The sequence below is a fragment of the Heteronotia binoei genome, chromosome 1 (assembly GCF_032191835.1).
Source record: "Heteronotia binoei isolate CCM8104 ecotype False Entrance Well chromosome 1, APGP_CSIRO_Hbin_v1, whole genome shotgun sequence".
In the NCBI taxonomy this organism is placed as follows: Eukaryota; Metazoa; Chordata; class Lepidosauria; order Squamata; family Gekkonidae; genus Heteronotia; species Heteronotia binoei.
In genome coordinates, this window is record NC_083223.1 from 18,056,103 (window position 1) to 18,071,694 (window position 15,592).

At 47.3% G+C, this 15,592-nt stretch overlaps 1 protein-coding gene across 1 annotated transcript in view; it reads left to right on the forward strand.

The window, feature by feature from the left end:
* The window catches only part of LOC132566388 (intersectin-2-like), a 143,998-nt gene that overhangs the window by 55,307 nt on the left and 73,099 nt on the right, over positions 1-15,592 (forward strand). Inside the window, 7 exon segments of the mRNA XM_060231383.1 lie at positions 250-335; positions 1,915-2,177; positions 3,412-3,561; positions 6,717-6,857; positions 7,601-7,688; positions 8,763-8,902; positions 11,233-11,313. Of these exon segments, the coding sequence (XP_060087366.1) occupies positions 250-335; positions 1,915-2,177; positions 3,412-3,561; positions 6,717-6,857; positions 7,601-7,688; positions 8,763-8,902; positions 11,233-11,313 (949 nt within the window).

Sequence of the window (15,592 nt, forward strand, 5' to 3'; positions counted from 1 at the left end):
TGGAGAGCCAACAACAAGAGGCCGGGGCCTTCCCCTGATGTTGGTTGCCTCCTGGCTCTGGGATTCAGAGATTTACCACCTCCAAGTGCGTAGGTTCTCTTTATTCACCATGGCTAGTGGCCCCTGATACATCTCTCCTCCATGAAGCTGTCTAATTCCCTTTCAGAGCTATCTTTGCCAGCTGACATGTTACAGATAGTATAATAAATACCAAGCGACTTAGCTTAAAAAATTGTTTCTTCCTTTTAGAAGTGGAAACTATGTTGAAAATGCAAATGGTACTCTGCCAACATACCAGAGAATACAAGATGAGGAGCCCCAGAAAACATTTCCAGGTAGCAGTGGTTGTTCTCCGTTATGGTGAGAAACTGTCTTTGAAAAGACACTGGGGTGTACCTTATTTGACAGGTGTGTGTTAGAACTAATTTTGGTTCGAAAGAAAGTGCGTGCCAGATGCCTGGGCCGTAGGGCCTGCTGTTTGTGTGTTCTTTAGAACAGCAGTAGTGTGTTTACCAGGGTCCCCAATCCCACATTCATGGTTGCCATAGCACCCACCACCTAGGGATGCCAGCTCATCTTTGGACTATGGAGATCAGTTCCCCTGAAGAAAATTGCTGCTTTGGGGGGGATGGACTCTAGGGCATTGCACCCCATTGAGGTCCCTGTCCTCTTTAGGCTCCATCCCCAAATCTCCAGGAGTTTCCCAACCTGGATCTGGCAACCCTACCACCGACACCTTTACCAGTGCTCACCTAGTATTTTAGACAATGGGTGGGGCAAGTAGGGCTTTTCCCCAGCGGGTTTTCTGATTGGCCGGTGGAGATCTGATAAGCTCTGCAGATTAAAATAAGTGTTTCAACAGCAGCTGGTTCGATTCGTTCTCACACTCCTTTTTCTCAGTGCTTTTTTTATTATTACTCTTTTTGTTCTCTACACTTGGACTTCCTACATCTGGTGTGTGTGGCTCCCTGACTCATAGTGGTCATTTTATGGTTGCTAGGGGTGGAATTCTAGCAGGAGCTCCTTTGCATATTAGACCACATACCCCTGATGTAGCCAATCTTCCAACAGCTTACAAAAAAGAGCCTTGTAAGCTCTTGGAGGATCGGCTACATCAAGGGGGTGTGGCCTAATAGGCAAAGGAGCTCCTGCTAGAATTCCACCCGTGGTGGTCGCGCTGCCGCCTGCTGTCCTGTGTCAGAATTCAAAAGGTGCCTCTGCGCTCAAAAAGGTCAGAGGTCCCTTGGACAGTTTCCGGGGGGAAGGAATATAGTAGAGTGGGGGCAGCAGTACAGATCGAGGCAGAAAGAAAGAAGGCTATGGGTACTGGACCCAGAGGAGCAAGCAGGGCGCATAAGAGATCTTGAGTTGTAAGGTTGTAAGGATCTTGAGCTGTATAAGATTCTGTAATGCAGGGGTGGCCAAACTTGCTTAACATAAGAACCACATAGAATAAACGTCAGGTGTTTGAGAGCCGGAAGGAAGGAAAATAGATAGTTGGAGGGAGGAAAGAGAGGTGGAAAGAAAGCAACTTTAACTTTAAAGTGATTTATGCCCCTCACCCTCGCCTTGCCCCTCACCCTCATCTCGCAGGCCCATACAGAATTTTGCTAAAAAATAGTTTTTCAGTTCTTTGGCTGATGGTTGGCTTGGCTTGGAGAAGTGATTTAAAGAGAGAAATGCCTTCTCCAAGCCAGCCAGTGGGGGCTTCAAGAGCCACACAGTAAATGAAAGAGCCACATGTGGCTCCCGGGCCGCAGTTTCGCCACCCCTGCTATAATGAATTTCCCCCTGGTTTGCGTTCCTTTGACAAGTCATCTGTTTCTGACAGTTCCTTATCTTACCACCACAGCCCCCCCCCCCCCCGTTTCATGGTGTTTGTAGCAGGGTGACATTCGCGGTCCTTTGTTCTAGTTACTTTTGAGGACAAGAGGAAAGCCAACTACGAGCGAGGCAACCTGGAGCTGGAGAAGCGCCGCCAAGTGCTCTTGGAGCAGCAGCAGCGGGAGGCGGAACGCAAAGCGCAGAAGGAAAGAGAAGAAAGGGAGCGGCAAGAAAGGGAACAGCAGGAGCAAGAGCGGAAGAGGCAGCTGGAACTGGAGAGGCAGCGGGAGAGACAGTGGGAGATGGAAAGGCAACGAGAGGAAGAGAGGAGGAAAGAAATCGAAAGGCGGGAGGTGGGTCACTCCCTCAGTTACCACTGTGGTAAAAATTATTCTTTGCCCTTGTTTGGGGACATTTGGAGCAGGCTCCGTTTTTTAACTTACATTTTTTATATCTATATGCAATACAAAATATTTCTAACCAGGGGTGGAGTTCTAGCAGGAGCTCCTTTGCATATTAGGCCACACACACCCTGATGTAGCCAATCCTCCAAGAGCTGTCAAAAAAGAGCCTTGTAAGCTCTTGGAGGATTGGCTGCATCAGGGGTGTGTGGCCCAAGATGCAAAGGAATTCCTGCTACAAATAAAAGCCCTGGGACTAACAAATGTTTGCTCTACTCTTTATGGACCTCAGCCCAGTTCCTCGGATGTGATAAGACTCTTGTCCTTGCTGCAGTGCATTAACACAGCTACCCTGTTCTGGAACTAGCGGGCATGGTCAATAATCTTTTTCTTAAATGCAACGATGTTGGGGAGTACAAAAAAGTATCAATTTTTTTTTTGCATTTATAACACTTTATGCAGCAGTAGATAAAATGCAAATGCATGTGTAAATCACTACTCCAAGTATTTAGTGCAGGGGTGTCAAACATTCAGACTGGGGGCCGAATCAGGCCCCCGAGCAGCCTAGCTGTCATCTGCTTCCTTCTCCCTCTCTCTTGCTTCCTTCTGCATAACAACTTGCTCAGTTGCCCAGCAGGGCCACTGAGCCAAGCCTTTCTTCCTTCTGTTGGTTGAGGCTCCTCCACCCCAGTCCCCTGGGGAAGGAAGGAAAGAGTCAGAGCTTCCTTTGTCCAGTTCCTTGGATCCCATGGGAGAAATACAATGAAATACAATGAAAGCACCTTTAAGACCAACGATTGCTAACATTTTAAGCATGTAAGAACATAAGAGAAGCCATGTTAGATCAGGCCAATGGCCCATCCAGTCCAACATTCTGTGTCACACAGCGGCCAAATATATATATATATATATATATATATATATACACACACACACACACACACGTTTTAAGTTTTTAAAAATATATATATTTAATTTGTTTGTGTCCTGTATAAAGTTTATATCTCTGCTACTTAATCTTAAATAGGTACACGCACGGCCCAGCCCAACATAGCTCAGCCCAACCCGACATGGCCTGGCCCAACAAGGTCTCATTTATGTCAGATCTGGCCCTCATAACAAATGAGTTTGACACCCCTGGTTTAGTGTGTTTTTTAAAAAATGTATATATTTTTTAAATCTTCAGGCAGCTAAGCAAGAACTTGAGCGGCAGAGGCGTCTGGAATGGGAAAGAATTCGGCGTCAGGATCTTCTCAATCAGCGTAATCGGGAACAAGAAGAAATTGTTAGGCTGACCTCTAAGAAAAAGAGCCTTAATCTTGAACTGGATGCACTGGTGAGTCCGTTGCACTATATCGAGCAGAGTTACCCACCTCCGTCTGAGGCCTGGAGCTTTCCCAGCATTACACTTAATCTCCAGACTGCAAAGATCAGTTCCCCTGGAGGAAATGGCTGCTTTGGAAGGCAGGCGCTATGGCATTGTACCCCATTGAGGTTCCCGCCCTCCCCAGGCTTGAAACGGTTGGAAATTGGAACGTTTAGTTATTTATTTATTTAGCCACAGCGTATTGTTGGAACTCTCTGATGCTCTGTATTCTTGGTGCTTGAGGGGGGGCACAGTGGGAGGGCTTCTAGTGTCCTGGTCCCACTGATGGGTCTCCTGATGGCACCTGGGTTTTTTTGGCCACTGTGTGACCAGGGCCGGCGCTGGGTTTTCTGCCGTTGGAAGCAGACCCCAGTTCAGTGCCCCCTCCCCCACATCTTCTTTTAGGAAAAAACACTCGTGTGCACGGGGCATGATGGCATCACAAAAAGTGACATCATCAAGCAGGCCCTCCCCTCCCCGGCCCCTTCAGGCTTCCAGATCGGGATGGGAGGTGGAAGGTGCTGACAGTTGTTCCCCCCGCTCAGCCTTCCTGCAACACACAAAGGCTGATCGAGGGGGGGAACAGGGGAGCCAATGCAAGCCCTTTCCCCTGCTCAGCCTTCCTGCAGATTGGGAGGTGGAGGAGCCGACGGTCACCTCCCACACACGTTTCAAGGTGCGTGGGACACGAGCCCTGGCCCGGCTCATGGGGGGCACCCAGTGGCGCCCCAGGTGGGGTGGCACCCTAAGCGGCCACCTATCCTGCCTACTCCCACGCACACCGGCTCTGTGTGTGACACAGAGTGTTGGACTGGATGGGCCATTGGCCTGAGCCAACATGGCTTCTCTTATGTTCTTAAGTTTGAGTACGTGTGCACTTCTGTGTTTTGTCCACCTAGTTACCTTTTTTTATTTCCCTGGCACATTTCTTTTTCTGTTAATTTCTCTCAGTGCCAAACTGACCTCAGTGGGTAGCTAGTAAAGTCTTTTAACTTCCCTTCCCACTCCTCACAAGTTCAGCCAGAATTACTGTTAGAATGGGCTGTAATTTGTGCAACTAATATGCACATTCAGGGCTTTTTTTTTTTAGCAGGAACTCTTTTGCATATTAGGCCACACCTCCCTGATGTAGATAGAGCCCTGTGGTGCAGAGTGTTAAAGCTGCAGTACTGCAGTCCTAAGCTCTGCTCACGACCTGAGTTCGATCCCTGGCAGAAGCTGGGTTTTCAGGTAGCTGGCTCAAGGTTGACTCAGCCTTCCATCCTTCAGAGGTTGGTAAAATGAGTACCCAGCTTGCTGGGGGGGAAGTGTAGATTACTGGGGAAGGCAATGGCAAACCACCACGTAAAAAGTCTGCCATGAAAACGTTGTGAAAGCAATGTCACCCCAGAGTCAGAAACGACTGGTGCTTGCACAGGGGACCTTTCCTTTCCCCTGATGTAGCCAGTCCTCCAAGAATTTAGAGGGCTCTTAGTACAGGGCCAGTTTGGTGTAGTGGTTAAGTGTGTGGACTCTTTTCTGGGAGAACCGGGTTTGATTCCCCACTCCTCCACCTGCACCTGCTAGAATGGCCTTGGGTCAGCCATAGCTCTCGCAAGAGTTGTCCTTGAAAGGGCAGCTGCTGTGAGAGCTCTCTCAGCCCCACCCACCCCCCAGGGTGTCTGTTGTGGGGAAAGAAGGTAATGGAGATGTAAGCTGCTCTGAGACTGATTCAAAGAGAAGGGCAGGGCAGAAATCTGCGGTCATCTTCTACTGTAAACTCCAGGAGAATTGTATACATCAGGGGTATGTGGCCTAATATGCAAAGCAGTTCCTGCTACCAAAAAAAGTCCTGTGCACATCCATTCCATGTGCAGTGATGTGAAGGCCGGCGGGGGGGGGGCGTGTGGATCTGGGGGAAAACGGTGTTTTTTTCCTTGAAAACATTTTTTTTTCCAATTTTCCCAATGGGAAAAATGGGAAATTTTGGAAGACAATATCAAAGACACCTGTTTCTTTCCCCTTCCCCTATTTTGGAGTGAGTGAAATGGAAGACAGTGTTGCCGAGTTCTGCATCATGGTCAGCAGTGAACCCCAGGTGCAGTGTTTGAGGGGAGGGAACAGGCATGCATGGTAGATGGCAGAGGAGAGGTGAGGCAAGTAAGCCCTGCTCCACCAACAGAGCCAGGGCCCGTCTCTTCCATCCTAGAAATCTTCCCATTTGAAATTAAAACCGATTCCTCACTAGCAGTTGCTCCACCCTGAGCTTCTGCTTTCCCCAGTGCAAGTGATCAGTTCCCCACCAGTTGCTGCGAGGTCGTAGTTTGATCCACGGCTCCCTCCGATTTCCCTCGCAGTTTCTTGCTCTCCAAAAAACAAGAGCAGGAAGCCGTGAGGGAAATTGGAGGGAGCTGCGGATCAAAATACGCCCATGCAGCAACTGGTGGAGAATTGATTGCTCGCGCCGGGGAAAGCAGAAGCTCGGGGGAGGAGCAACTGCTAGTGAGGGATCAGTCTAAGAATTTGTATTGCATAAATTCAAATGCTCAAAAATCCCTGTTCAAGTGTGAGAATTTTATTTTTGAATGTTTAAAGAAATAAATGAAGAGGAAGAGGCCATGGCTCAGTGGTAGAGCATCTGCTTGACATGCAAAAGGTCCAAAGCTCAGTCTCGCCCTGAGCCTGCTTTGGCAGAGAGGACAGGATATAAATAGAACTAAATAAATAAATAGAATCCCCAGTACCTTCAGTTGAAAAGGACCGGTAGACTAAGACGGATTTCCCACTCACCTTACGCCGCTCTCACGTTCCTCTTCTCAGCGGGGCTTCCTTTGGATTTCACACTATCTGCCCCCTGCAAGTAACGTCGGCGTTTTCGTGCGGCAAACAGAAACTGGTTTTTAGAGGTTTCTGTTTGCTGTGCGAAAATGCCGACATTACTTGCAGCCCCGGGGCGGATGGTGTGAAATCCAAAGGAAGCTCCGCTGAGAAGAGGAACGTGAGAGCAGCGTATGGTGAGTGGGAAATCAGTCTATATGTGACATAAAGGAATATAGTGATTAGCGGTAGTGACCGTCTAATATGAATTGGTGGAGTGCTTTAAGATCAGGCGAAATATCTCTCTCCTCCCTCCACGTGGACTACAGAATGACAAACACCAGCAGCTCTCTGGGAGATTGCAAGACATTCGAAACCGGAAACAAATTCAGAAAAACGACCTGGATCTCCTGGACAAGAAATGTGACTTGGGGATTTTGGAGATCAAACAGCTGCAGCAACAGCTTCAGGTGTGTAAGAAGAAGCGGATGGTTTTGTCGTTTCCAACACGCGAGGGACAAAATGAAACTAGGCCCAGCCATGGCTGCCCCAGGCTAGCCCAATACTATCAGATCTCAGAAGCTAATCAGGTTCAGGACCGGCTCACAAACTAGGCAGTTGCCTAGGGCGCAGGGAGGGGGGGCGCAGAATTGGGCTCCCCTCCCCAGTGCCCAAGACAACCACCTAGTTTGCCCTTCTCTCTCCCCCCTCTGCTGCCACCACCGCCAGCCCCCTTCCTTCCCGTCCTCTGCACCTTCTTTCCTGTCCGCTGTGCTCCGTCGCATGCCCCCCCCCCCCGTTCACCACGACAAGGCTGGCCCTATCAGCTTCTAAGCAGCCGGCAGGGCCTCTTTTGCGAAGAGAAAACTGGTGGAGGCTTCGCTCCCTCCTCACTTCCAGTTCCGGTTCTGGAATTCTGTCAGAATTTGCTGGAAATCATCCCTGGTGGACTAATGCTATGAAAAAAAACATATTTAAGTTGTGTCAGGTGTATTTTTTTTTAATTGGACCACATTTCTATTGAGCTTTTGGAAAATGTAGTTCACACACACACACTTTCACTCTCTTACACTCTCTCCCTAGTATTGTGGGGTGGGGCAGTTATCACAGTTGTCATAGAAAATGAATGGCCCCAGCCAATTGTAAGCATTTGTAGATGTTGCCACAAAGAAAAGATAATACCTTTCTGAAAAGATGCCTCTCTTCTTCGCAGGAATATCAGAACAAGCTGCTTCTCTTGGTTCCAGAAAAACAGCAGCTAAGTGAGAGGATAAATCACATGCAGCTGGGTAACTCGCCTAGTAAGTACCTCCAAGAAATACCTCTCTCTTTTCTCTGCTTCTTGCTCATTGTGGAAGGAAGACAACAGGGAGGGACAGGTACGGATAAGAGTAAGAAGGGATAAGGAGGGGACAGGGGCTGGTGGTGAGAGAAGTTCTAAAAGGGCAAAGTGGGGAATGGACCGGCTGGGTTGTATGGCAAGAAAAGAATATCTTAGGAACGTTGAAAATCTTCAGCCCCTGAGAATTACATGATGAGTATCCAGGAGGGGCCACAGGTCAATGGTAGAGCACCTGCTTGACATGCAGAAGGTCCCAAGTTCAATCCCTGATGTCTCCAGCTATAAGAATCAGGTGGGAGGTGATGGGTAAGACCTCTGATAGTATGTTCAGGGGAGGAATTCTAGCAGGAGCTCCTTTGCATATTAGGCCACACCTCCCTGATGTCGCCAGTCCTCCAAGATCTTACAAGGCTCTTTTTTGTAAGCTCTTGGAGGATTGGCTACATCAGGGGGTGTGGCCTAATATGCAAAGGAGCTCCTGCTAGAATTCCGCCCTTGAGTATGTTGGTTTCACCATCCCTCACAGGATTTTCCATTATATTGTTCTTAGCTCAGCAGCCTTTTTTCCTTTTCTTCTTTGTTTTTCACTGGCTGTTGCTCCCAGTTGTTTGAATGTATATTGTGAGATGCTGACCCAGCCTAGGAAGCTGAAGGGGAGAGTTTTCTATTTGTCCTAATTTGATAATGGTGTACAAGAGGCTGATATAGTTCAAAAACTAATGAACTGCTTTAATTAACTTTGAGGGGAAATGGTCAGGTATGAATAAGTTTAGGACTTATGAGGTGAGCAGGCAACAGGAACGAGGTAACTTGGTGTAAAAATAAACATCCAGTAGTTTGTCACAAACAAGTAACTGTTTCTGTTATTCAAACAGGTCTTTAAAGCTTCAGGAGAGAAATTTCTTGGCAGTTTTTCTTATGTAATCTAGTATAAGCTTTCTTATGTATCCAGCATAAGAAATGAAGGAGAGGAAATAAAGGAAATGAGTTTATCGGCAAAGATTCGTATTCCATGTTGATCTTTCTTCTACAGATGCAGAGCTTAACTCGCTGCACAAGAAGTCCTCTGAAAAGGATGGATTGTGCCAAAGACTTAGGGAACAGCTAGACACACTTGAGAAAGAAACGGCTTCCAAGCTTTCTGAAATGGACGCTTTTAATGCCCAGCTCAAGGTACAACTTTGCTGTAGCCTTTTAACTGAGTCAGGACACTGGTTGATCTGCGATTGAAGGGCAGCCGCTCTGCCTGATTGTGTTCTCTGCCTGATTTCCAACCCAATGGAAATGGGTTTGACGTCTGTCCTCGGAAAACATTTTCCTCTTCATTCTGATTTTGTGTCTGAACTCATCATCTTTGGCTCAGTGTTCCTTGCGTGCCACTGACTTTGGAAACTAAAGGTAGTGAGCTTTTGAGGCCAGCGTTTTGCAGTTCCTGATTCTCCCCTCTCCCCCATACAGGGGCGGATCAAGATATTGAAGCAGCCCTGGAACACCCACAGCCAAATGTGGCTGTCCCCATGGTGTCCGCACTGTCTGAGGGTTGCTTGGCTTGGTTCTGGACAGCAGTGATGGCCGTGACAATGAGTGGAAGCTTGTCCCGTTGTCCCTCCTGGGTTCAAGCCAGCACCCCTGAGACTTTGCCAGTATCACAGGGGCCACTAGTTCCAGAGGAGTTAGCCCTGCTAGTCTGTTGCTGCGAAACAGTAAAGAGTCCAGTAGCACCTTTAAGACTAACCAATTTTGTTGTGGCGTAAGCTTTCGAGAAACAGATGGCAAAGAGAGTCGTGTTTCCCAAAAGCTTGTGCTACAATAAAATTGGTGAATCTTAAAGGTGCTACTGGTCTCTTTACCAGGGCTTTTTTTGTAGCAGTAATTCCTTTGCATATTAGGCCACACACCCCTGATGCAGCCAATCTTCTAAGAGCTTACAGGGCTCTTAGTACAGGGCCTACTGTCAGCTCCAGGAGGATTGGCTACAGCAGAGGGGCGTGGCCTAATATGCAGAGGAGCTGCTGCTAGAATTCCACCCCTGTAGCCAATCCTCCAAGGGCTTAGAGGGCTCTTAGTACAGGACCTACTGTAAGCTCCAGGAGGATTGGCTACATTAGGGGTGTGTGGTCTAATAGGCAAAGGAGTTCCTGCTACAAAAAAGCCCTGCTCTTCACTATTTTAGGGGCCACCAGGTTCACCTTGCTCCCGGCCACCCATGGTCCTTCAAGCAGCAGCTCACCAGGAGTTTTCCTAGGAAGATGGCCACTCTGCCCCATCCCACCTGGCAGTAAGACCTATATGGGTGCCATTTTGTATACCGTAGGCTGAATTAACCCTTACCTGAATGATCTGGGGTAGCCTGACCTCTCATCAGATCTTGGAAGCAAAGCATGATGGGTCCTGGTTAGCGCTTGGATGGAAGACCATCCGTAAATCCCATGTTGCTACTCAGAGGTAGGCAGTGGCAGCCCACCTCTCTTCCCTTGTAAACCTCATGATGGGGTCACTGTAATTCGACTGTGATTTGACAGCTCTTTCCACCATGAGTCTGAGTTAATGTTCTTCAACATTGTATTGACTATGAAGAAGTGCAAAGCAATGTTTTTAATATTCCTGTGACTAATAAAAGCTATCCACATAGCATAAAGAGATAAGGCGTCTGCCTATTTCCGCCTACTTTTTCTACCATGTAACAAAAATCAGGACAGCTCTTGCTCTGAATAACTCAGTTTCTAGTTTGCAGCAGTGTTGGTGTGAACCAGGGGTGGAATTCTAGCAGGAGCTCCTTTGCATTTTAGGCCACACACACCCTGATGTGGCCAATCCTCCAAAAGCTTACCAAAAAGAGCCTTGTAAGCTCTTGGAGGATTGGCTACATCAGGGGTGTGTGGCCTAATATGCAAAGGAGCTCCTGCTAGAATTCCACCCCTGGTGTGAACCATTAATGCTATACGACAGCAACCCCCAACTTGGTGCCTGCAGACACCTTCTCTGGCACCCATCAAATGTTTTAATTTAAGAAAGTGGATGGGTCCAGGTAGGGCTTTCACCCAGCAACGCTTTTGATTGGCCATTGAAGATTTGATTGGCAGTGCAGATTTTTTTTTTTATGTTGCTTTGGCAGCAACTGCCATCACAGCAAAAGACTGTGTTACTCAAATTAAGCTCTGGCAATTATTTTGTGGCTGGCTCCTCCCCTAACAGCAGCCATTTTGTTGCTCTGCATACCATGTTGTGTCAGAATTCCATCAGGCTCAGAAAGGTTGGGGACCCTTGCTATATGATAAGTACTGCATAGATGTTTAGTTTGTAGAATGGGATCTACAGTAACGGTGGGGGGGGGGAGAAGAAAATTGGGTGCAATCTTCAAAGATAGAAGTGCCACTATTACTGCCCGACATGCTTATTGGAGGTGGATCCCATTACAACTCTAGCAACTCCCTGCCTATCTAACCAATCCAGTGCAAAATGTAATGGCTTTTTAAAAAAAACCTATCTGCCTTATCTTGCAGTGTGACTCTGTGGATGATTCTGTTCTTCAATGCCTTTTGTGTCTGCTAAGCTGTCTGAACAACCTCTTCCTCTTACTTAAGGTTATTTTCTAATCTTTGCCTTTTTTTGCTTTTAATGATTTCATAGTTCCCTCTGTTTTTTTTTTTAAAACATTGCCTTTCTTGAGCATTTAACTGAAAATCTCGCTTAAGCAACCTATCTGTGCTACAGAATGTGAATATAGCTTTTTACCCCCCTTTGCCTTTCTGCTTGCTTATAAAGACTTTCTGCATATAAAAAACTTTCTGCTTGAAACTATATCAAGTAAGGCTCGCTAGCAAATCGGTTCTAATATCGTCAGTTACTTAACATAAATGTCACCAGCTTCTTAGGTAAGACTGAAAAGGGCCATGTAATATATTGCATGTTGCTTTCCATCTGTCATCCTTATAAGGGGTGGAATTCTAGCAGGAGCTCCTTTGCATATTAGGCCACACACCCCTGATGTAGCCAATCCTCCAAGATCTTTTTAAAAAAAAAGCCTTGTAAGCTCTTGGAGGATTGGCTACGTCGGGGGGGGGGGTGGCCTAATATGCAAAGGAGCTCCTACTAGAATCCCACCTCTGATCTTTGTTAAGGGTTAAAGAGCTAGCTGTAATGGAATCAAGGCTGGTTGGGTAACACTGTCTTCTTTAAAAAGGGCGGGATTTCAGTAGTCCAGTCACTTCCGATAAGCATCAAAAGTGGAGAGGATTGGAGTATGTTTTTGCCCTTGTTCTGAGCACGCAGGGAAATTTTCATTTTGTGAGAAGATTTTTGTCTCCCCATATCACTTAGGGCTTTTTTTTTGTTGTTAAAAAAGCCAAGCAGGAATCATTTGCACATTAGGCCACACCCCCTGATGCCAAGCTAGCCAGATCTGTGTTCCTGCTCAAAAAAAAAGCCCTGCACTTAGATATTTAAATGTGGGACATCATCTCCTTTCTGTTGTGAACTTGCACATTGCCTCTCGACGATATGAACACTTGACCGCAGTGCCCAGTTTCAGCAGCTCTGCCACCTATACTATACATACAAGACTTCCATTCAGTTTGTACTGAGAGACTTGCCGTCCCTGGATTTCTTAGGAATTTGATATTGTTGTCCTCTCGATATGAAATTTGGTATGGAAGATCTCGTTTGCGGAAGTAAGATCTAATTTGAGGAAGTATTCAGAGAGTTCTAGTAAAGTTTGCCTTGGTTACAATTGTATAAATATTGGAGGAGATATAAGACGGAGGGTGTTTGACTAGGGACAAGAGGCTAGGAGAATTCCAAGACATGTCCTGCCCAGTGTTCCCCCTAAGCTGAGTTAACATGAGCTAGCTCACAGATTTTTAGCCTCCAGCTCACACATTTTTGTCTTAGCTCAGGAAAAATGGCCCCAGTCCACAGTAATTTATGCAGTAGCTCAAGACTTTAATGACAGTAGCTCACAAAGTAGAATTTTTTGCTCGCAAGACTCTGCAGCCTAGAGGGAACATTGGTTCTGCCCATCATGAATACTGCTATGAACAGGGCTCTTTCTCACCCGGGGTGGGGGGAGTCATTAGAGCATTATTTAACTGGAGGATGACCACAGGAAGCTGTTGCTCCATCACTGTGCAAGCAGCAGACACAGGTGTATTACAGACAGTGCCTTTTGCACATCCCACAGGTGAGATACTATGGGTAACGTTTGTGGACATTCTTGGGAATCAGCCAAAGGAGCAGTAAGAGATTCGATTTCTGTTTGTGACTTACAATCACAGAGAAGTTTTAGTTAAGCTTTGTTCCTTATTTCTTAAGTGTCCTTGACTTCCAGTGACTTGACTTTAATGGAAACATCTGGTTTTGTTATTTCTTCAAGAAGGTCTTCAGATACTTCTAGCCCCAGTCAGTGTGAAAGATATTCAAGTTGTTAAAACTAAAAAAAATAATAAATCCTTCTGGGGATTACTAAATTGTTACCAAATATTGTGTCAAGTTTCAGAGATGGCGGAGGGAAATCATGAAATTGTGCCAGAATGTTTAGATGACATTTCTATTTTGGCTTGAAACAGAGAACGAACTAACTTCTCTGGATATGTGTGCACCAATTGTTGTTTGATCAAGATGTTCAAATATGGACAATTTTACCCCTAGGCTAAAAAAAATTAATCTCCAATACGTTAACAAAACCATGCAGTTTTTTTTTAATCTGGAAGGAAATGTAAGGTGTTTGATACATAGCATTATTAAAATGAAACAAATATAAAGAAGGTTATACTATTTAAAAGAAAACTTGGAGAAGGTTTTTGACCATTTAGAGTGGGAAATGTTCTATCTAGATATATATTCTTAATGTACTGCTAAAATGTATTGCGCATGCACTTTCCCTGGGGGGGTAGGATTCCCAGAGGGAGCCCACCCCCCACCCACCCCACCCCCCACCCACCCAATACATAGCCTCTCCTCTCCCGGTGTAGTGAACGCCGCGTGGTCACTGTCTGGCTATGCCTGGCAGATGGTCACTGCAATGGCCTCTCCTGCATTACTGCATCCGTAGCAACACCTTCTCGCTGGTCCCCCCCGTTTTCACAGAGTTTGCTACGTCATGGTGCGACCGAATGTCCGGCGGTATAACCGGATGGGCAGGCTGGGCCCACCAACCTCGCCAGCCTAAGAGAAGGAAAACTCTAACATCAAACCCGGGCAGATAGAGCTCGTTAATGTAACACCTACCACCTGGAGGACTCGCTGCCGGCGTCCCGGCTTACTGGGCCATGGCAGATGACCCCCAGGTGAAAGGGTGGAGCCAGTACCGCGCACACTGCGCTTCACCTAAAAAATTCCTCTGCGCAGGCCTGAAGGGCATATCCACACACACAACACACAACGCATCAAGTCCTGCAGCGATGGGCAAGGGGCGAAACGGCAGGTGGAAGGTGCCACTGGAAGCCGCAGTCCCGATCCTGCATGTAGGCGGTTCAGGGTATTGGTCGCCTAATGCTAACCCGGAGACGAAAGCATTTTTCGGCAGCACCCTGAACGACCAAGCAGCCTTATCTAGGGACAGCACTGCTTGCTCCACACGGAGAGGGGCCTAGAAAAGGTGGCCTAAACAAAGCTCGTCTCCCCCACCCCAGTTGGCTAGCCGCGGTCAACGGGCATCCTTACTTGCGGTCGAAAAATAACAACAAAGAAAAGGCATGCACCTGCCTCACAAAGTGTGCAAAGACTAAAGCTTGCGTGTTGGAACATCAGAACCATGCTTGACACAGTAGGCAGTGGTCATATGAACATATGAAGCTGCCTTATACTGAATCAGACCCTTGGTCCATCAAAGTCAGTATTGTCTTCTCAGACTGGCAGCGGCTCTCCAGGGTCTCAAGCAGAGGTTTTTCACACCTATTTGCCTGGACCCTTTTTTGGAGATGCCAGGGATTGAACCTGGGACCTTCTGCTTCCCAAGCAGATGCTCTTCCACTGAGCCACCGTCCCTCCCCAATGGTCGCCCTGAATGACGCTCTGCTCTAGTTGCCCACGAACTTCTCAGCTTGAATATCGACATAGCAGCTCTCAGTGAGGTCCGTTTCCCTGAGGAAGGTAGTCTTCAAGAACACGGTGCTGGCTATACCCTCTACTGGTCGGGTAAGTCAAAGGCTGAGAGCCGCCTTTCTGGCGTTGGCTTCATGGTCAGGAACTCCATTGCCTCCAAACTCGAAAACCTGCCAACAGGTCACTCAGATCGCATCATGTCCATGCGCCTCCCACTTCAAAACAAGCAGCATGCAACACTCTTCAGTGTGTATGCCCCAACCCTTCAAGCAGATCCTGCAGAAAAGAACAAGTTCTATGCTGATCTACGCAACCTCGTACGGAAGACCCCTACAGAGGACAAGGTGATCATCCTTGGCGACTTCAATGCCAGAGTAGGTAAAGACTCGGAAGCCTGGAAAGGAGTACTTGGCAAACACGGCATTGGCAACTGCAATGACAACGGGCGCCTCCTACTAGAATTCTGCATGGAGCACCAGCTCACCATCACCAACACTATCTTCCAGCAGAAGAACAGTCTGAAGACAACCTGGATGCACCCATGGTCCAAGCATTGGCACCTTATCGACTACATTCTGGTGCGCCAGAGAGACCTTCGAGATGTCTTACACACTCGAGTAATGCCCAGCGCAGAATGCCATACGGATCATCGTCTTGTACGCTGCAATCTCCGTCTTCACTTTAAACCCACACCCAGGAGAGGAGGTATCCCTCGGAGGAAGTTTCAGGTTGGCAGCCTCCAGTCAGCTGAAGTTAAAGCTGCCTTCCAGGCAAAACTCCAGTCAAGAATTGAGGACCCCAGTTGCCCCACAGACCCTTCTC